The sequence below is a fragment of the Nerophis ophidion genome, linkage group LG17, assembly GCF_033978795.1.
Source record: "Nerophis ophidion isolate RoL-2023_Sa linkage group LG17, RoL_Noph_v1.0, whole genome shotgun sequence".
Classification (NCBI taxonomy): domain Eukaryota; kingdom Metazoa; phylum Chordata; class Actinopteri; order Syngnathiformes; family Syngnathidae; genus Nerophis; species Nerophis ophidion.
Window position 1 is genome coordinate 29,049,754 of NC_084627.1, and position 23,629 is coordinate 29,073,382.

A 23,629-nucleotide genomic window follows, 5' to 3' on the forward strand; every position below is an offset into this window, starting at 1 on the left:
TAGCGACCAAACTTTATCGTCGATGTTCTCTACTAAATCCTTTCAGCAAAAATATGGCAATATCGCGAAATGATCAAGTATGACACATAGAAAGGACCTGCTATTCCCGTTTAAATAAGAAAATCTCATTGCATTAGGGCTTTAAATGGAAATCTGTTCGAGATTTGGTAGGCTGCACAATTCTGGCAAAAAGTATTTATTTGCAGGATACTCATACTCGCTCAATTCTCCACCAGTACTTTTGTCTATACTTCCAGTTCAATGGCTCTACAACTAAGACTTATGGGTAATGTAGTTTTTCTAGCAACTTTCTCGAACAACACACAAAAACTTTTAGTAGCAACCTAACCGTTATTACACTCATCAGTGCTAAGAACTACAATAGCAACATGCAGGAGAAACTAAAAAAATTAATATCATCCAAAGATTTGTTTATTCCATCATAACATGATATTGGCTCAAAACATTTGACTTAATTAACTGAAGATATTTCAAGACTTATCTTGATATCATATTAATGATTATTGTTTATAATGCAGTCAGTACATAATCGTCCATGTTTAAAAACAAGATCACACATGTGAATTGATATCACAATCTTTTAACGATTAATCATGCAGCCATAGTTTTGGGTAGAAAACACACTGAGAACACGAAATGGCAGAACACGGGGAGACTAGGTTTGCATAACGCAGAGTGATCGCTTACGGTACGTATTTAGAACTAAGTTCCCGCGCCGATCCTTGGTCCACTGGTCCTCTTATACAGCCTCACGCCATTAGTCACAGGTGTGGACTGCGGCCAGCTGCAGCGGAGAGTGGGCGCAGTCAGCTTGATGAGCGCGGGGGCGTGTCCGGGTGCGCTGTCAGCGCGCCCTCTGGGTGGAACCACAGTGGAGGAAGATGGAGACCGCATGTACCACAACAGTATCCCCCCCCCCCTATGGACAGATTCCAGATGTCCTGGAAGTCGAAACCCCCCCAAAAACAGGAACAAAAGTCAAGGGAGGCTGGAGGGATGAACCGGTTTTGGGTCGCCGGCCCAGGTGTCCCTGATTCCACCGGGGGCAGGTCTGGTGACGGCGGCGAGTAGAATGCCGCTGATGCTGGCGAAGTGGGCGACCAACAAATGGCCACCATCTTGGCCGTTGGGGAGGCGGACGCAAGTGCCGCCATGATGCGTCTCGCCAGAATCGAGGAAGTGACGTCGGAGGCATGGAAGCAGCAGAAGACGTCTGAGGCGTTAAGGAATAGGCGGACGTCATCCGCTGCGTGGGAGCGGCAGACGTCATCGGCGACGGAGACGAGGAGGGCAGCTGAGGAGCTGGCCGAGGTGCCGAAGTTGGCGCTGCAGGCCGAGGGGCAGAGGTCGAAGCCAGCCTGGGAGCTGGTGGAGACACAGGGGCCAGCCAGGGAGCTGGTGGAAACGAGTGGTTCAGCTTGGGGACTGGCACTAGCTCGGAGGCTAGCTCGGAGACTACCGCTAGCTCGGAGGCTAGCTCGGGGACTGCCGCTAGCTCGGAGGCTAGCTCAGGGACTGCCGCTAGCTCGGAGACTAGCTCGGGGACTGCCGCTATCTCGGGGGCTAACTGTGGGGCTGGTGCTAGCTCGGGGGCTAGCTCGGGGACAGATGCTAGCTCGGAGGATAGTTGTGGGGCTGGTGCTAGTTCGGGGGCTAGCCGTGGGGCTGGTGCTAGCTCGGGCGCTAGCTGAGGGACTGATGCTAGCTCGGAGGCTAGTCGAGGGACTGATGCTAGCTCGGAGGCTAGCCGAGGGACTGATGCTAGCTCGGAGGCTAGCCGATGGACTGATGCTAGCTCGGAGGCTAGCCGAGGGACTGATGCTAGCTCGGGCGCTGGCCGAGGGACAGATGCTAGCTCTGGGGCTAGCCGAGGAACAGATGCTAGTTCGGGCGCTAACCAAGGGACTGGTGGCTGCGGCTTGGAAAAGCGGAAGATAGGTGGGACTTGTCTGGCAGGGGTTAGCCTGTCTAGGTGCTGCTGTGCCCCCACACCAGCACAGCCACCAGTACTACTGCGGCCAGCTGCAGCGGAGAGTGAGCGCGGTCCGCTTGATGAGCGCGGGGGCGTGTCCGGGTGCGCTGTCAGCGCGCCCTCTGGGTGGAACCACAGCGGAGCAAGATGGAGACCGCATGTACCACAACAGTTTCCTGCCTTTACCCATGCAACATATCTTTACCTGCACATTACCTACCTTCCCTGTATCCTGGGGTCACACTGGTGCTTCTTTCTTTCAGCCATACACGCTGGTGCTTCCTACCATCACCCAGACAACATATATTTACCTGCACATTACCTACCTTTTCTGTATCCTTGAGTCAAACTGGTGCCTCCTTCTTTCACCCAATCAACATATCTTTACCCACACAGTACCTACCTTTTCTGCATTGTGTGGTCACGCTGGTGCTTCCTGCTTTTAAGCGGCCATCTTGAGACGGCAGCAGTGCAGCAGCATCAGCGTAGCAGTTATTAGAAGGCTCCAAAAATCAAAACCGGAGCAGTTAGAAAAACTCTTTGAGCAACTTTTAATCAGGTTTCAATCATTTTCCTGTGCGAGTTTGAAGCCGACACAAAAAACGTGCTCAGAGAAAATAATGTTTGAAAAAAGGTGACAGGTTGTTACAAAACTTTTGTTTGAATGGTGTAATTGCCAACTTCCTGTTGATTTTTGCTGAATAATGTAAATGAATGAAATGTAGGTCTAAGTAAGACCTAAAAAGAGGTTTTTGTTTCATGTCTCTACAACATTCCTACCAGAAGTCACAAGCAGTTTTGTCTGTGTTTTCTCCCTAGGAGCAGTTTTGTCTGTGTTTTATTCCTAGGGGGCGCTAGAGCATAATTTTGTGTTTTGGGGTTTGGTTTTTTTGTTAGATCGCAATTGTCCGCCAGTCCTGATGTGTGTGTCCAGTTTGGTGAGTTTTGAAGCATTTTAAGGGGGTCAAAAAACAGCTCAAAAAGTAAAAAAATTAATTTTTTTAGGAAACGTTTGTTTTGAAGGGGTGTTTGCCAACTTCCTGTTGATGTTTGCTGAAGGAGGTCAGTGTATGGAAGTTACAAGCAGTATTGTCTGTGTTTTTTTCATAGGGGGCGCTAGAGCGTAATTTTGAGTTTCGGGTTTTGGTTTTTTGATTAGATCTATATTTTCGCCAGTCCTGATGTGTGTGTTAAATTTGGTGAGTTTTGAAGCATGTTAAGGGGGTCAAATTACAGCTCAAAGAGGGGGCGGTATAATAATAATAAAACCTTAGAAATACAATAGAGTCCTCTGTCCCAAAGGGACATTCGGTCCCTAATAAATACCGTGATGACATCGGACAAGCAGAAATGCACAAAGCCATGTTTGATAACAGTGGAAATCTAACTCTTCTTCAGCACCTGCAGTAAGCGAACTTGTCCAAAAGGTTGTGCCGCAGCACAGACAATAACACACCTTTCCATTTGTGTTAGGTTCTGCGCATGTCAAAGTAAAGTATTTCGATTTCATGTGTGATGCATTAAAATGTATAGTGGGTAGAGTGTCCGCCCTGAGATCGGTAGGTTGTGAGTTCAAACCCCGGCCGAGTCATAACAAAGACTATAAAAATGGGACCCATTACCTCCCTGCTTGGCACTCAGCATCAAGGGTTGGAATTGGGGGTTAAATCACCATAAATGATTCCCGGGCGCTGCACTGCTGCTGCCCACTGCTCCCCTCACCTCCCAGGGGTGATCAAGGGGATGGGTCAAATGCAGAGGACACATTTCACCACACCTGGTGTGTGTGTGACAATCATTGGTACTTTAACTTTAACTTTAATGCAGGTCATGATCAGTTAATATGTTGAATACTCGTGTTAAAGGGGAATTGCACTTTTTGGCTATCATTCACAATCATTATGAGGGACAAGGACACACGTGTTTTATTTTTTTCAGGATTTTACAGATGATAAAAAAACGCTTGCAAAGATGCGACTAATGGGAGTTACCGTTGTAGCCTTCAAAACAACTTCAAAACCCGCCGTTTTATATACACACTGCAAGTCTATATATAATGTAGTAAAACAAAAGATCAGAACATTACGTAACATGTACAATTTTTTACTGTATTCTGTAGGGGTGTAACGGTACACAAAAATTTCGGTTCGGTACGTACCTCGGTTTAGAGGTCATGGTTAGGTTAATTTTCGGTACAGTAAGAAAACAACAAAATATAAATATTTTGGTTATTTATTTACCAAATTTGTATAAATGGCTTTATCCTTTTAACATTGGAAACACTATAATAATTCTACCCACGTTAATCCACATTAAACTGCCTCAAGTGGTTGCTTTGATTAAATAAAATGACAAAACCTTTCTTCTACATATAAAAAGTGGAACCTTAAACAGTTTGAAGTCAACTCATCATGCTTAATTTATTACAGCATTTGGGAAGCCTGTATTTGACTTTTATTATACACACACGCGCACACACACACACACACACACACACACACACAGGCACACACACACACGCACACACACACACACACAGCAAAATGAGCTAACGTAACGCTAAAAGCTAATTAGCCTTCACATCAACCCAGAACTATGGGAGAGCTGAGCTGCAGTTAAAGTTTCAAGAAGGTTATAGTGATGTTAGTAGTAGCTGTGACTGGGAAGTGTTTTTTATAATTTGGGGAGTGTAAGATGTCAGCTGCTCACCCGCTAAACACATATCTGCTCATCTCGATGCCGGAGCACTGAGTCCATGCGCTCTCAATACGCACTGCTGATTGGCTGTTACATCGCTCTGAATACGCCCTGCTGATTGGCTTTGTATGTAACCAATCAGATGGTTGTGTGGGCGGGACAATGCTGGGTGCTTACTGCTCAGACAGAGGCAGCTGCAGAGCAGCTTGTTAAGACTTTAGTTAACAAACTCGTTCGATACACCCTCGTACCGACCCGAAACCCCCGTACCAAAACGGTTCAATACAAATACATGTACCGTTACACCCCTAGTATTTTGATCATTTTAATCAATGCCAAAACTAATTCTTCAGCGCATTTTTTCCGTTTCCATAGCAGCGCATGTCCGACTTCCAATGTGTTCCTATTTCTGGATACAAAACGCTTGTGTGTGTTCTAATCATGGCAGACTTGATGACACACAACAAAGATGAAATACATTTATGGTGGATGAACTACTGCTTTTAGAAGCGAGCACGAAGGAAGAGTGAGACCTTGGGGCAGACGGAAGCGATTGATTGAGGTGAAAGTGAATTAAAGCTGCAAAATGTGGAACTTGAAGCCAAGCTATTTCTACTTTAATGGCATGCTTACCCATAATTAACCGGAAAAAATGTCCCCGGCCAGCTGGACCAAAGAGACAACTGCCCGGTGAATGACTCACACTTTATATTGATCATGATACAGGCAGCACTCATACATGTATCATGACAGACACCATACGCTGTCAAACAAAACATGAACAGTGGGCTAATACTTTACAGCTACTGTATGTTGGAATTTTGCATGTCATATGATGTTTTTCAGTCAGTACAGAATGATCTTGTATCACATTGTGTTGTGCATTACAAACTCAAACGCGTTTCATGCTGACGCAGAAGGTAGCTTATATCTTGCCATTGTTAACTTTTACGGCTAAATACCACGTCGTTACGATAGAAAAAGAGCCCCTAAGTGTTCGCTCTTACATTAACAATGTCGCTACAGTTTGGTTATTATACAGGTTACGGAACGTAAATTAAGTATTTTTTAATGGTTTTTGAATGCATTTTAAAGTGATTCGGAGGTAGAATTGATTGCTACCATTAGCTGCATTGCTAGGTTCATGCAATTTGGTCTGAGCTTTCATGGAGTTTTGGAAGCCTCTGTTAGCTATGTTTTTTTTTTTTGTAGTCTGGCAACGTTTTGACGTCATAACAAGGTAGAAGTAAAATTGGATGAAGTGGAAAATGCTTAAAAAGTGTCAAAATGTCAAGGAACATTTGCTGTTGGCCCAGTGCAAGCCACCCGAATCGCTATCCGAGGAACATAACTTGTACGTAGGTGGAGGACCTCCTGAAGAGCTCGAACTAGCCATACGCAGTATTCTTTTTGGAGTACTTCAACCAGAGTGGGTGACCCACTAAAGTGTATTTTGTATCACATGTGTAAAGGAGTGTTTGCGTTGTACTGTTTGGTAGTGTGTGTGGCTCTGAAAGCAGTGAGTGTGTTTGCTTGCTTGTTAATCAGTCTTTTGTGGTAGAAGTGGGGATTTGTTCAAATCCATGATGGTTCATTACTGTGGTCCTTCTCCTATTGTTTGGTTGCCAAGACCAACATCCATTGGGGCTCTGCACTTACTGTTAGTATTTGTTGCCAATTTATCTTCATGTCATTTTTGATCATAACGTTGGCCCATAGTATATCAGAAATCACTTTTTTCTACGTATTCTGGCCAGTTAGTCCTTTAAGGTCTATATTAATAAATGCAAGAAATATTAAATAAAACAAGAAATATTAAATTACACATGCACATTTCTAGCCTTTATCTTCCTTTTAGCACCTCCTCGTGCCTTCTATTTTCAGCAGTGACACACCATCAGGTCAGTGTAGTAACAATCCCTGCAAGAGACTACAGATTGTGGCTCTTAAATAAAGGAACGGTTGATGTTTGTACTGGCTGTGTTCACTTTATCCCACCAGCGATTTTGGCAAGTATATCAGCTGTAAATATGTCATATTTGGAACATTTTGTGTGTTTATAAGAAACTGTAATACAGTAGTACCTCAACCTACGAGTTTAGCTGAAGCCGGATTTAAATGGAAGATGCGAGACTACTGGTCTGGGTAAGGAGTCAGTTAAATTAGAACAAGTTTTTTCTGCTTTGAGTGTTTCAGAGTTGGACATGTGTTCTACTGAGGTGGCTAACTATGATGCGTGCAGTTTATCAAAGCAACAAACAAACAATCGGAAAATTCCCGTCGTATCAATTCCTAGATATGGTCGTAATTATACTAAATGCACGGGGCATAATAAACAAAACATTATTAATATTGCTACTACGGATAATTTGATCAAAAATTCCCTAAAACAGCCCACTACCTATAATATAGGTTTTTTAAACATAAGATCATTGTCTCCCAAAACGTTTTTAGTTAATGATATCATCAGAGATAACAATCTTAACGTCATCAGTCTCAGCGAAACCTGGCTTAAACCGAACGACTTTTTTGCGCTAAACGAGGCATGTCCTCCTAACTTTACACATGTGCATATTGCCCGTCCTCTGAAAAGGTGGTCGCACTAATATACAACGAAAACTTTAACCTTAGTCCTAACATAAATAATAAATATAAATCGTTTGAGGTGCTTACTATGAGGTCTGTCACACCGCTCCCTCTACACCTGGCTGTTATCTACCGCCCCCCAGGGCCCTATTCGGACTTTATCAATGAATTCTCAGAGTTCGTTGCTGATCTAGTGACACACGCCGATAATATAATCATAATGGGGGACTTTAATATCCATATGAATACCCCATCGGACCCACCATGCGTAGCGCTCCAGACTATAATTGATATCTGTGGTCTCACACAAATAATAAATGAACCCACGCATCGCAACGGGAATACGATAGACCTAGTGCTTGTCAGGGGTATCATGGTTTCCAAAGTTACGATACTCCCGTATACTAAAGTATTGTCCGATCATTACCTTATAAAATTCGAGGTTCAGACGCATGTTCGTCAAACTAATAATAATAATAACTGCTATAGCAGCCGCAACATTAATACGGCCACAACGACAACTCTTGCTGACCTACTGCCCTCGGTAATGGCACCATTCCCAAAGTATGTGGGCTCTATTGATAACCTCACTAACAACTTTAACCACGCCCTGCGAGAAACCATTGATAACATAGCACAGCTAAAGTTAAAAAAGGCTCCAAAAAAGCGTACCCCGTGGTTTACAGTAGAAACTAGGGCTCAGAAATTATTATATAGAAAGCTGGAACGCAAATGGCGCACGACTAAACTTGAGGTGCACCAACAAGCATGGAGTGATGGTTTAATAACTTATAAACACATGCTTACCTTAGCTAAAGCTAAATATTACTCAAATCTCATCCACCGTAATAAAAACGATCCTAAATTTTTGTTTAGTACGGTAGCATCGCTAACCGAACAAGGGACTCCTTCCAGTAGCTCCACCCATTCAGCTGATGACTTTATGCAATTCTTTAGTAAGAAAATTGAAGTCATTAGAAAGGAGGTTAAAGACAATGCGTACTAGCTACAACTGGGTTCTATTAACACTGACACGATTGTATATACGGCGGATACTGCCCTCCAAAATAGTTTCTCTGGTTTTGAGGAAATAACATTAGAGGAATTGTTACAACGTGTAAATGGAATAAAACAAACAACATGTTTACTTGACCCACTTCCTGGGAAACTGATCAAGGAGCCTTTTGTATTATTAGGTCCATCAGTGCTAAATATTATAAACTTATCACTTTCCTCGGGCACTGTTCCCCTAGCATTCAAAAAAGCGGTTATTCATCCTCTTCTTAAAAGACCTAACCTCGATCCTTACCTCATGGTAAACTACCGACCGGTGTCTCACCTTCCCTTTATTTCAAAAATCCTCGAAACAATTGTTGCGGAGCAGTTAAATGAACACTTAGCGTCTAACAATCTATGTGAAACCTTTCAATCCGGTTTCAGGGCAAATCATTCCACGGAGACAGCCCTCGCAAAAATGACTAATGATCTATTGCTAACGATGGATTTTGATTCGTCATCTATGTTGCTGCTCCTCGATCTTAGCGCTGCTTTCGATACCGTCGATCATAATATTTTATTAGAACGTATCAAAACACGAATTGGTATGTCAGAGTTAGCCCTGTCTTCGTTTAACTCTTATCTTACTGATAGGATGCAGTGCATCTCCCATAACAATGTGACCTCGGACTACGTTAAGGTAACGTGTGGAGTTCCCCAGGGTTCAGGTCCTTGGCGCTGCACTCTTCAGCATCTACATGCTGCCGCTAGGTGACATCATACGCAAATACGGTATTGGCTTTCACTGTTATGCTGATGACACCCAACTCTACATGCCCCTAAAGCTGACCAACACGCCGGATTGTAGTCAGCTGGAGGCGTGTCTTAATATAATTAAACAATGGATGTCCGCTAACTTTTTGCAACTCAACGCCAAGAAAACGGAAATGCTGATTATCGGTCCTGCTAGACACCGACCTCTATTTAATGATACAACTCTAACATTTGACAACCAAACAATTAAACAAGGCGACACGGTAAAGAATCTGGGTGTTATCTTCGACCCAACTCTCTCCTTTGAGTCACACATTAAAAGCGTTACTAAAACGGCCTTCTTTCATCTCCGTAATATCGCTAAAATTCGCTCAATTCTGTCCACTAAAGACGCTGAGATCATTATCCATGCATTTGTTACGTCTCGTCTCGATTACTGTAACGTACTATTTTCGGGTCTCCCCATGTCTAGCATTAAAAGATTACAGTTGGTACAAAATGCGGCTGCTAGACTTTTGACATGAACAAGAAAGTTTGATCACATTACGCTTGTACTGGCTCACCTGCACTGGCTCCCTGTGCACTTAAGATGTGACTTTAAGGTTTTACTACTTACGTTTAAAATACTACACGGCCTAGCTCCATCCTATCTTGCCGATTGTATTGTACCATATGTCCCGGCAAGAAATCTGCGTTCAAAGGACTCCGGCTTATTAGTGATTCCCAAAGCCCAAAAAAAGTCTGTGGGCTATAAAGCGTTTTCATTTCGGGCTCCAGTACTCTGGAATGCCCTCCCGGTAAAAGTTCGAGATGCCACCTCAGTAGAAGCATTTAAGTCTCACCTTAAAACTCATTTGTATACTCTAGCCTTTAAATAGACTCCCTTTTTAGACCAGTTGATCTGCCGTTTCTTTTCTTTTTCTCCTATGTCCCACTCTCCCTTGTGGAGGGGGTCCGGTCCGATCCAGTGGCCATGTACTGCTCGCCTGTGTATCGGCTGGGGACATCTCTGCGCTGCTGATCCGCCTCCGCTTGGGATGTTTTCCTGCTGGCTCCGCTGTGAATGGGACTCTCGCTGCTGTGTTGGATCCGCTTTGGACTGGACTCTGTGTTGGATCCATTCTGGATTGAACTTTCACAGTATCATGTTAGACCCGCTCGACATCCATTGCTTTCCTCCTCTCCAAGGTTCTCATAGTCATCATTGTCACCAACGTCCCACTGTGTGTGAGTTTTCCTTGCCCTTATGTGGGCCTACCGAGGATGTCGTAGTGGTTTGTGCATCCCTTTGAGACACTAGTGATTTAGGGCTATATAAGTAAACATTGATTGATTGATTGATTGATATGCAGCTTGGAACTTGGAAAGCAGACTTCTAGTATCTCCTTTGAGCTGCCTCTCTGTAATTGTCATGGATACATCCATCCATCCATCCATGTTCTACCGCTTGTCCCTTTGGGGGTTGTGGGGGGTGCTGGAGCTTATCTCAGCTACAATCGGGCAGAAGGCGGGGTACACCCTGGAAAAGTCGCCACCTCATCACAGGGCCAACACAGATAAATAGACAACATTCACACTCGCATTCACACACTAGGTGTAACGCCGGTTCGGCATCGTGGTACCGGGTTCGATTCCCTCGAGGATGCGTCAAACGAAAGAACACAACAAAGGTAAGATCTAACAAATTTATTAACAAAAAGTGAGCTCCGAACAAAAACCCTGGAGCTAATAAAAAGGGAAACAAAATACGCTAGCGTGAAAGCTAGGAAATATAAAGAACTAAGATTTGGCACGATGGCACAAAAAATGAAAACAAAGATGATTATCATGTGAGCTAAAGATGACAACAAAGTGGCTTAGCTAATGAGCTAGCGAGAAAAACATACCTGACGTTACTTGTTGCATGTGAGCAAATTAGAGTCCCAGAAAGAAATAAACAGAAGAGGCTGGCTTATAAAGGGAAGGTAATTAGCAGTGAACAGGTGTGCAGGAACCGGGAGTAACAGCTGAAACTAATAAGTTACCATGGTGATGGACTAAACGGAAAATAAACGGATCAGACGGAGAATGAGAACAAAGATGGAAAAATAAACAATAACATTTGAAGATCCGAGACACGGATCGCAACACTAGGGACCATTTATTGTTGCCAATAACATAAAAAAAAAAAAAACTTAATTTTTTTTTAATGATGCAAAAAATGTTTTGTTTACATTTATTTATTTCTTCAATGAATATAATCTACTTCTTATTTTCAGCGCCGTCCTTCACACTCACCTTCTTTCGTCCTATTGTTGGAAAAAACAAGGTTTTATTCATCTTTAGCTGTAAGATAATGCTAGTGAGTAAGACCGGATGTGTTGGTCAGATATTCACGGGGGTTGTTTGTGACATTTGCTATGACAACTAATGGCGGTAAGCTTGTAAACTCAAATTTTTGTTTGCAACTTAAAGCATAACAATTAGTTAAGTGATTCCGGTTAATTATAGGTAAGCACTCCATTTATGTCGAAATAGGCTGATTTTTCAAGTGCGACATTTTGCAGCGTCTAGTCACAAATTATCGGCTTTCAACCTCTTCTTTTTGCTCGCTTCTAGAAGCAGCAGTTCATCCTCCATGAATTCAGATTAAAAAAGATAAGGTTGTGAATGCTCCTTTGACCACAAATAGTTGTCTTTGTTGTTTGTTACCAAGTCTGCCATGATTAGAACACACACAAGCGTTTTGTATCCGGAATTGCACATTGTCGGATGTGCACTGCTACAGAAACGGAAATAAGTTTAATTTCAGCAATGATTAAAATTACAAGAATTCGGTAAGTATTAAACATATTACACATTGTTATGAATGTGTCTGTTACTACATTATATATAGACTTGCAGTGAGATGCACGGATAGGCAATTATATAATCTGCAACCGCATCCCTAAAGTCGTCATCCACCCGCCAACCACCCGAACCAACATTTTATCAAAACCGCAACCGCCCGCCACCCGCCCGTTGTTATATATCAAGGGGTCGGCAACCTTTATATTTGCTGGTGCTCATCCAGATAACGAGAATAAGGGCGTGCTATGAAGCCATTGCATTTGATGCCTTCTACAACATGTACAAACTGCTTGCCAGTCCTGCAACATGTTGTATGCAGCTTCCGCAGATACACGTACAAGGTTGAAGGGCATACTGGGTGATACAGAGTACACTGAAGGTTGTGATATAAACAACTTTAACACTCTTACTAATATGCGCCACACTGTGAAGCCACACAAAACAAGAATGACAAACACATTTCGGGAGAACATCGGCACTGTAACACATTATAAACGCAACACAACAAATACCCAGAATCATTTGCATCCATGACTATTCCTGACTATATTTTACACCCCCACTTCCCCAACCGCGCCCACCTTACCGACGCACGGATTTGTGAAGTACTTGGGTGTAGGGTTGCTTGTCATGTCATACTGAGATCTTAGAGGGGAACTACTCTTTTTCGTAATTTTGCATGTCATTCTAAATTATTTTGTTAGACAAGAACACGTTTTTCTCTTTTATGCATTTTAATTTATTTGTTGACTACGGCAAGTACAAGGTGGCTAACAATACAGCAAATGGGAGTAATCCCTTGGGCACATAAAGCCCTCTGAAGAAACATCCAAAAACCACCAACAGAACTCTATTTACATCTCGTGACCTATATATTTCCTGAGTATTTGCAATATTGTTATCATAAGCGCTAAGGCAGACAAACTACGTTTAGCATTGCTGCGATCACAGAGAGAGCTTTCTAGCTAATGCAGCTATTGACATAATGAACTGCTGCTGCATCACTTCTGAGTTGGTAAAAGTTAATTATATATTACAAATCATGCCTCTCGGTTGTGTAGTAGAAGGTGGTTGCCATTAACCGAGAAGTTGGTCAAATTTGACATTCAAAATCAGAATATAGCGGAAAAACACGAAAAGATAATAATTTGCGCCAATTTTTACATTTAAACGTGATATGATCACCCCATCACTCGGTATCCCAGTGAGAGCTGACATAGCACAGTAAAGGCAAATTTACTAAGATCCTAATACCATGTGCAAAACAGCGTGTACAATCTACAAAATTGCATGTACTATTAGTAAGGGTATTGCGTGGGATTTATTGACACTGCGTGTACAATAGTAAAGTGGTGCAGACCGCCTTATTAAAAAAGGATTTGGGGTGTATAATACGGTGTATTACCACAGAGACACTCTCAATTACTGCACATTAATGTTATCATGCTCCTACCTGTGGCGTTTTATGGGCATTTTAGACAGTTAAAAATGCATCTACAACGGAACACACTTTTTTTCTTCGGTTTTTCAGCGCTGTAGGTGCGCTCGTGGAAGAAAGTCGGAACTTACTTTGCTTAAGACGCATGACAATGCATACGTCAAAAGAATGCCAGCAGACACCAAAACACATCAGCTAATTTGTTTGAATCAGACCCTTAAGTTACTCAGTATGCAGCTATAAAAGGATAAAAAGATGCAGCTTAATAGACAATGTCTAATATTTTTTGTTTCTGACAGACCATGCAAATATGTTGATACACATGCGATACAGCGCGGTTGGTAAAGTGACCATGCCAGCAATTTGAGGGTTCCAGGTTCGATCCCTGCTTCCGCCATCCTAGTCACTGCCGATGTGTCCTTTGGCAAGATACTTTTTCCACCTGCTCCCAGTGCCACCCACACTGTTTAAATGTAACTAGTGCTGGATCTGTTTAGCACTCAGCAACAATGTTGTTCATCCTCCTTTTAATCAGGTTCAAAAGTACAAGGTTCTGGATCATCATTTGTCCCAAAGTAGTCTTTGTCGCTCATGAAGGAAGTCGTGACTTGTAGTGGTTGTGTTGTTGTTGCTGAAGGAAATAGCAAATGTTATGATGCGTCTTTGAAATCAATACGCCGCAATTTTCTTAAAATCACCAAAACATTTAAATATCACATATTGTGAATGTTCCTGCTGCATTACATATACAAACCTGTACAAACATGTACAAACCCCGTGTCCATATGAGTTGGGAAATTGTGTTAGATGTAAATATAAACGGAATACAATGATTTGCAAATCCTTTTCAACCCATATTCAGTTAAATATGCTACAGAGACAACATATTTGATGTTCAAACTGATAAACTTTTTTTTTTTTGCAAATAATCATTAACTTTAGAATTTGATGCCAGCAACACGTGACAAAGAAGTTGGGAAAGGTGGCAATAAATACTGACAAAGTTGATGAATTCTCATCAAACACTTATTTGGAACATCCCACAGGTGTGCAGGCTAATTGGGAACAGGTGGCTGCCATGATTGGGTATAAAAACAGCTTCCGTGAAATGCTCAGTCATTCACAAACAAGGACGGGGCGAAGGTCACCACTTTGTGAACAAATGCGTGAGCAAATCGTCAACAGTTTAAGAACAACATTTCTCAAAGGTCTATTGCAAATAATTTAGGAATTTCACCATCTACGGTCCGTAATACCATCAAAAGGTTCCGAGAATCTCGAGAATTCACTGAACATAAGCGATGATATAACGGACCTTCGTTCCCTCAGGCGGTACTGCATCAAAAAGCGACATCAGTGTGTAAAGAATATCACGACATGGGCTCAGGAACACTTCAGAAAACCACTGTCAGTAACTACAGTTTGTCACTACATCTGTAAGTGCAAGTTAAAACTCTACTATGCACACCCAGAACCGCCACCGGCTTCTCTGGGCCCGAGCTCGGTTAAGATGGACTGCTGCACATTGGAAAAGTGTTCTGTGGTCTGACGAGTCCACATTTCAAATTGTTTTTTGGAAACGATGAACGTCGTGTCCTCCGGACCAAAGATGAAAAGAACTATTAGGACTGTTCTAGGAGCAAAGTTTAAAAGCCAGCATCTGTGATGGTATGGGGGTGTATTAGTGCCCAAGGCATGGGTAACTTACACATCTGTGAAGGCACCATTAATGCTGAATGGTCCATACAGGTTTTGGAGCAACATATGTTGTCATCCAAGCAGTTCCCAAAGGTTTATTGAGTGTTGTTAAAAGAAAAGGTGATGTAACACAGTAGTGAACATGCCCTTTCCCAACTACTTTGGCACGTGTTGCAGCCGTGAAATTCTAAGCTAATTATTATTTGCAAAAAAATAAAATAAGTTTATGAGTTTGAACATCAAATATGTTGTCTTTGTAGTGCATTCGATTGAATATGGGTTGAAAATGATTTGCAAATCATTGTATTCCGTTTATATTTACATCTAACACAATTTCCCAACTCATATGGAAACAGGGTTTTTCCTTACAGCCTGTATATAAAACGCTAATGGAGGTCTTTGGATGTTTTTAGAGTGCTCTATAGACGGAATAGAGAGAATACCATTAGCTCCATTGTTAGCTGACTTTTGCCCGCGTTTATTTAGTTAGAGTGCATTAAAAAATAAAAACTTATGTGTTTTGGTCCCACATAAAGATTGTGAATGAGAGGAAAAAAAATTCCAAAAAGAGCAGTTCCCCCTTAAAGGCCTGCTGAAATGAGATTTTCTTATTTAAACGGGGATAGCAGGTCCATTCTATGTGTCATACTTGATCATTTCGCGAAATTGCCATATTTTTGCTGATAGGATTTAGTAGAGAACATCCACGATAAGGTTTGCAACCTTTGGTTGGTAATAAAAAAGCTTTGCCTTTACCGGAAGTAGCAGACGATGTGCGAGTGACGTCACGGGATGTAGGGCTCCTCACATCCTCACATTGTTTATAATCATAGCCACCAGCAGCTAGAGCGATTCGGACCGACAAAGCGACAATTTCCCTATTAATTTGAGCGAGGATTAAAGATTTGTGGATAAGGATATTGAGGGTGAAGGACTATAAAAAAAAACATACAAAAAGGCGAGGTCAGTAAGAGCGATTCATATGTTATTAGACACATTTATAATTCTGGAAAATCCCGTATCTGCCTATTGTGTTACTAGTGTTTTAGTGAGATTATATAGTACATGAAAGTCGGAGGGGTGTGGCAACGGGTGTGGTGACCGCCAGTGTCTCCGTTGGGAGGAGGTAATAGTCCGCAGCAGCTGCAGGAGGACGCATGCTCCGCTCATAACTACGGTAAGAGCCAACTTATTACCACAATTTTCTCACTGAAACCTGCCGGTTGACATGTGGTCGGGATCCATGTTCGCTTGACCGCTCTGTTTCATAGTAAAGCTTCAACTTCGGGAATTTAAAACAAGGAAACACCGGCTTTGTTTGTGTGGCTAAAGGCTAAACGCTTCCCACCTCCATCTTTCTACTTTGACTTCTCCATTATTAATTGAACAAATTGTAAAAGATTCACCAACACAGATGTCCAGAATAATATATAATTATGCGTTTTAAGCAGATTACTTATAGCTTGGATCGGGCTGAAAAATAATGTCCGCTACAACCCAAGACGTCATCATACGCGTCATCAGGACACTTCACAGGAAATTTAAAATTGTAATTTAGTAAACTAAAAAGGCCGTATTGGCATGTTTTGCAATGTTAATATTTCATCATGGTGGGTAGTAGTGGGTTTCAGTAGGCCTTTAAAGGCCTACTGAAACACATGGTGATTCCTTGTTTAAAATTCCTGGAGGTGAAACTTTCCTATGGATCAGAGCGCGGTCAAGCCAACATGGTTCCCGACCAAATGTCGACCAGCAGGTTTCAGTGAGAAAATTGTGGTTAAAAAGTCAGTTTTTACCGGAGAAAAGCTGAGCTTGGGCCGTCCGTGGCTGCCCTCGACTCCCCTGAGACACTGCGCGTCAAGACACCCATGGAGACACCCTTCCAACTATCAGGTACTATTTAACTCACCAAAACACTAGCAACACAATAGAAAGATAAGGGATTTCCCAGAATTATCCTAGTAAATGTGTCTAAAAACATCGGAATTCGTCCCAATGCAATCGTGTTTATTTTTTTTCTAGTCCGTCGCTATCAATATCCTCAAACACGAATCTTTCATTTTTGCTCAAATTAATGGGGAAATTGTCGTTTTCTCAGTCCGAATAGCACTTTTTGTTGGAGGCTCCCATTAAAAACAATGTGAATATGTGAAGGAATCCTTTTTTTTTTTTCTTTGTCACGAAAAAGGGAGGTTTTTGTGGTTGGTGCACTAATTGTAAGTGTATATTGTTTTTTTTAATGTTGATTTAATAAAAAATATATATGTATATATATATTTTTTTAAATGAATAAAACATTCTTCTGCGGCCCGGTGGTTGGGGACCACTGGCATAGAGTGTTTAGAGCAGGAATGCTAGGTGGTGGCACAAGGTACAAGAAACACATCTAGCTTAGGGTGTTTTTTTAACAGATATTAAATGATGTTAAGTAGGAACGAAGATTGGCACAATTTATAATATTTGTTTAAGGATGCAGTCTAATGGAGTACCATACTTACAGCCGGAATGATGTGATGTAAGAGAGAAATTCCGTACTATCAAACCCCCCAGGATCAACAGCTCAAACTGAAACATAATGATGCTGCTGAAAAGAGAAAAGGGTCGAGAATATGGCGCACAGTATTTCCACTTGAGGCTACCTGGAACCTCTCATTGAGCAGGTCAGATGTGTCACGTTATTGGCTGTTGGATGAATGCAAAGGTAGGCGTGCAAACACACTCAGGGACACAAAGCACATGAACTCTCCTCTGAGATCATACAGGCAGACAGTGCGCCCCGTGGTTGGCGGTGTGCTGGGATTTGAATGTCTGCCTTGCTGCCTGTGTGGGCGACCTTCATTGGAAGAATATTTACACCGACTATTTAAAGTCATAGTCACTATAATAAATTACTTAGCCGATATCCAAATGCAGTATCTCAAGGTCATATTGGAAGATGACTTGTCGTATTTCCTGAGTTCAATCAGTGCGGACTGTTCCGATGCAGTGTTCCCATGTTTGACAGTCATCTTCTGTTTTCATTGCAGGCCGATGCAACCACCAGCTTTCTGCGTGCAGCACGATCAGGCAACCTGGACAAAGCTCTGGACCACATCAAGAATGGAATAGACATCAATATAGCTAATCAAGTAAGCACTTGCTTGTTTTAAAAAAATTTAAATTTTCAACCCCATGCTTATTAGGACTTATGGACTTATTACTTTAAGTACATTTTGTATGGTTATTGACTTGCAGGCCAGGATATTTTGACACATGAAAAAGGGACCTATCAGCCACCCGAGTCTGACCCAAGAAGTAAAAGTAGCAGTGAATGCAATGGACCTACATTAACACTTGTCAGGCTATATTTTGTATGCCGGGAAACACAAAATAAAATGAAGTCAAGAATAATTATAATAATAAATCCGCTTTCTGTATTCACAATCTTACAAAAGTGAGTACACACCTTATATCTTAGCAATCATTTTATTACAAACCCCGTTTCCATATGAGTTGGGAAATTGCTTTAGATGTAAATATGAACGGAATACAATGATTTGCAAATCCTTTTCAACCCATATTCAGTTGATTGCACTACAAAGACAAGATATTTGATGTTCAAACTCAATAACTTTTTTTTTTTGCAAATAATAATTAACTTAGAATTTCATGGCTGCAACATGTGCCAAAGTAGTTGGGAAAGGGCATGTTCACCACTGTGTTACATCACCTTTTCTTTTAACAACACTCAATAAATGTTTGGGAACCGAGGAAACTAATTGTTGAAGCTTTGTGGAATTCTTTGTCATTCATGTTTTGGGGCGGTATAGCTCGGTTGGTAGAGTGGCCTGAAGGTTGCAGGTTCGATTCCCGCTTCCGCCATCCTAGTCACTGCTGTTGTGTCCTTGGGCAAGACACTTTACCCACTTGCTCCCAGTGCCACCCACACTGGTTTAAATGTAACTTACATATTGGGTGTCACTATGTAAAGTGCTTTGAGTCACTAGAGAAAAGCACTATATAATCATTATAATATATATAATATATAATCATATAATCGACATCCATTGCTTTCATCCATTGCTTTCCTCCTCTCTAAGGTTCTCATAGTCATTATTGTCACCGACGTCCCACTGGGTCATTATTGTCACCGATGTCCCACTGGGTGTGAGTTTTCCTTGCCCTTATGTGGGCCTACCGAGGATGTCGTGGTGGTTTGTGCAGCCCTTTGAGACACTAGTGATTTAGGGCTATATAAGTAAACATTGATTGATTGATTGATAAATATAATTCAATTTAATTCAATTATGTAAAGCTTCAGTCGTTCAACAGTCCGGGGTCTCCGCTGTCATATTTTACGCTTCATAATGCGCCACACATTTTCGATGGGAGACAGGGCTGGGCTGTAGGCGGTCCAAGAAAGTACCCGCACTCTTTTATTACGAAACCACGCTGTTGTAACACGTGGCTTGGCATTGTCTTGCAGAAATAAGCAGGGGCGTCCATGATAACGTAGCTTGGATGACAACATATGTTGCTCCAAAACCTGTATGGACCATTCAGCATTAATGGTGCCTTCACAGATGTGTAAGTTACGTTTTCCTTGGGCACTAATGCACCACCATACCATCACAGATGCTGGCTTTTGAACTTTGCACCTATAACAATCCGGATGATTATTTTCCTCTTTGTTTGTTCCGGAAGACACCACGTCCACATTTGCCAAATATAATTTGAAATGTGGACTCGTCAGACCACAGAACACTTTTCCACTTTGCATCAGTCCATCTTAGATGAGCTCGGGCCCAGCGAAGCCAGCAGCGTTTCTTGGTGTTGTTGAAAAATGGGTTTGGCTTTGCATAGCAGAGTTTTAACTTACAGATGTAGCAACCAATTGTAGTTACTGACAGTGGCTTTATGAAGTGTTCCTGAGCCCATGTGGTGATATCCCTTACACACTGATGTCGGTTTTTGATGCAGTACCGCCTGAGGGATCAAAGGTCTGTAATATCATCGCTTACGTGCAGTGATTTCTCCAGATTCTCTGAAGCTTTTGATGATTTTACGGACTGTAGATGGTAAAATCCCTAAATTCTTTGCAACAGCTCGTTGAGAAATGTTGTTCTAAAACTGTTTGACAGTTTGCTTACAAATTGGGGACCCTCGCCCCATCCTTGTTTGTGAATTATTTAGCATTTCATGGAAGCTGCTTTTATACCCAATCATGGCACCCACCTGTTCCCAACCAGCCTGCATACCTGTGGGATGTTCCATATAAGTGTTTTATAAGCATTTCTCAACTTTATCAGTATTTATTGCCACCTTTCCCAACTTCTTTGTCACCTGTTGCTGGCATCAAATTCTAAAGTTAATGATTATTTGCAAAAAAAAAAAAAAAAAAGTTTAGCAGTTTGAACATCAAACATGTTGTCTTTGTAGCATATTCAACTGAATATGAGTTGAAAATGATTTGCAAATCATTGTATTCCGTTTATATTTATATCTAACACAGTTTCCCCAACTTATATGGAAAACGGGTTTGTATATCTTCTAAAGGAACAATATCCATCCATCCATTTTCTACCGCTTATTCACTTCGGGGTCGCGGGGGGCGCTGGAGCCTATCTCAGTAACAATCAGGCAGAAGGCAGCGTACACCCTGGACAAGTCACCACCTCATCGCAGAAAGAAGTGTTTAAAAAATATGTAAATGTTGATCGAGACATTCGTATTGTATATGTAGATAAAAAAAAAAATAAATTAAAAAAAATAAAAAAAATACAAAAAAAAAATATATATATATATATATATATATATATATATTAAAAGACAAGAGATCAACAAGGCCTCAACATGGCAGTAGTGCAACAATTGTCAAATAGAATACCAATACTGAAAATAAATAACGTTTTTAAATAAAGCAGCCTACTGGGAAAAATTAAATTATGGTACCAAGTACTCAAGTGTAAAACCCACCATCAAAACAGAACGATAATAGTGTCACTTGAATAAAATAAAGGCTACAGTAGTCCAAGTTTTAAATAAAGCAGCATACATGAAAAATACAATTTGTCACAACTTGGCTTGGATTAAAGTTGTTTCTTCGATGCAGAGAATGATTTGCAAGGGCGAGACGTGACTGTGAGTACATCGTTGTTTCTTTAAAGACTATAATAAAAAATAAACAAACTAAGGGCGCTCACAAGGAGGTACAGACACTTGGCTATGAACAAACAAAAGACTAGCATAAATGCTGCAAACTACAAACATGAAACAAAAACACTTGCTTGATTGGCATGAATAATAATGAACTATAAACAAAACTAGCACAATGGCATAGATACAAAAACTTACACGGCATGGAACTATGGACGAGGGCATGAAGGAGGTGCAGCATGGGTAGCGTGCGTGAAGATCCCAGAATGAAGACAAGAAAAAGAGTGACTTAAGTAGCTATGATAATTAGTGAAAACAGGTGTGAGGCTGAGGACAGGGACGTGACATGACAGGTGAAAAGTAATGAGTTGGCATGGAGACGAAAACAAACCAGGAAGTGCCAAGACAGAACTTAAAAGGCCCAAAAACTTAACATAAACTGACCAAAACCAAAACATAAACTTACAGGCGTGACACAATTATGGTACCAAGTACTCTATAAAACCATCAAAACAATAATACTGCAACAAACGCAACCCAAATGCAACTCAAACCCACTCATCATCCTCCTCCTCCTCCCCTTCTTCCCCCTCCTCCCCTTCTTCCTCCTCCTCTTCCTCCCCTTCCTCTCCCTCACCCCCCTCATCATTATCCTCCTCTTAAATCACAAGTTCATTGAGGAACTGCTGTTCCTCATCACTCTCCTCCTCTTCCTGAACCACAGCAGCACCCTGCCGTCTAGCCCTCAACAGCATCTCTCTGCCCTGACATGGCTGTCCCTCCTTGAGGCAGTAAATGAGCTGGTCCTCACTCCCATCAGCTGCCACAGTCAGCCCACACACCTTGTAGGATACCAGAAAGCAACAATCAGCTATGGCTACTGTTTGCAACACACGCACACACACACACACACATATACACAGCCAGCCAGCCTAACTTGAATGAGTTGATCAGTGTCCCGATTCAGAGCCTTCCAGGCTCCCAGGACCCAGTGGACCAGGAAGCGGCGGGAAGGGGCTCTCAGGTTCCCTGACTTGGTGTAGGTCTTGTCTTTATCACCAGCCATCCAGTTATCATAGTAGTCACGGAGCTGCGCTTTGAAAGGGCCATTTCACACAACATCGGGGGCCTGCAGGTACTTTGTTCAACCTCCAGATATAACAGCCATGGTAAGGTTGTACCCCATTTTGAGCTGTGCCTTCGTGGCCTCGCTGATATGGCATCAGTACGAGTCCCATGCAAGTAGCCTCGGTCCGAAGTGAAATTTCCCCAATGCCCTCTGGAGCCAATTCTTTGTCAGGTCATCATTAAACCAGCCATTCTTGGAGGAAGCTATGAACTTTAAGTCAAGCCTTTACATCACGGACAGCCCTTTTAAACACACAGTAAGGCTTCAGTTTTGTCCCATCTGCTTTGGCTGCAAGAGCCACCGTGACGCGTGCCTTCTCGTGGCCGGTGGTTTTGAGGCAGATGGAGCGGGCACCCCTCTCATTGACCGTACTAAAACCAACCATGTCAAACCAGAGGGCTGTTTCATCCATGGCGATACTATTCTTGGGCTGGATTTTCTTGGCCTCCATCTGTTTAGTAGAGAAAACGAGGAAATTGACAATCTTCTCGACGGGAGCGTCCTTCTCTGCAACAGTTGTTCTCCTGAGGGTAAAGTTGTTCCGACTCAGGAATAGAATAAGCCAGCCACTCGTTACACCAAAGGCCACCCCGGTGTCTCTCGTGTCACTCGCAGTGGCATACAACTCCTTGCCCAGATATATTCAAATATAAGTTGAAAAGGATTTGCGAATCATTGTATTCTGTTTTTATTTACATAACGTGCCAACATCACTGGTTTGGGGTTTTGTAGAAACAGAATACAAACACTCAAAATAATCCAAAAGTGCCCACGACTACATTTGCAGGTGTAACAATCTTTATTTTGCACACAAATGTAGTCATTTACTGTAATTCAACAGGGAAGACCAGCCAGAACTGAAGAGATTAGAACCAGATCATGTCCGATACCAGTGACCTCCGACCCTACAAATGCACGCCCTCCTTCTCCCCAGCCACTTCGTCCATCTCCTCCCTGGGGATCCTGGGGCCTTGCAAAGGCCAGCCGGAAGACATAGTCTCCCCAACCGGTCGTGGGTCTTTCCTGTGGCACTGGTCGGACATGCCCTAAACACCTCCCCATGGAGGCATCCAGGTGGCATCCTGACCAGATGCCCGAACCACCTCATCTGGCTCCTCTTGATGTGGAGGAGCAGCGGCTTTACTTTTTGCTCTACTCGAATGAAAGAGCTTCTCGCCCAATCTCTTAAGGCAGACAGGAATCTTATTTTGGCAGCTCCTTATTTTCCACACAGATTGTTTCATGGTCTGCATCACTGCAGACATTGAACTGATCCGCCTGTCGATCTCCAAATCTACTCTTCCCGCACTCGTGAACAAGATTCTGAGATGCTTCAACTCCTCCAATTGTGGCA

At 42.3% G+C, this 23,629-nt stretch overlaps 1 protein-coding gene across 10 annotated transcripts in view; it reads left to right on the forward strand.

Annotated features, from left to right (window-relative positions):
* Positions 1 to 23,629, forward strand: part of LOC133536300 (ankyrin-1-like) — a 243,425-nt gene that overhangs the window by 66,160 nt on the left and 153,636 nt on the right. For all 10 annotated transcript variants that reach the window (XM_061876715.1, XM_061876718.1, XM_061876722.1 and 7 more), the window contains exon 2: positions 18,038 to 18,139. In XM_061876715.1, coding sequence (XP_061732699.1) covers positions 18,038 to 18,139 — 102 coding nt within the window. The remainder of the gene's footprint in view (positions 1 to 18,037; positions 18,140 to 23,629) is intronic.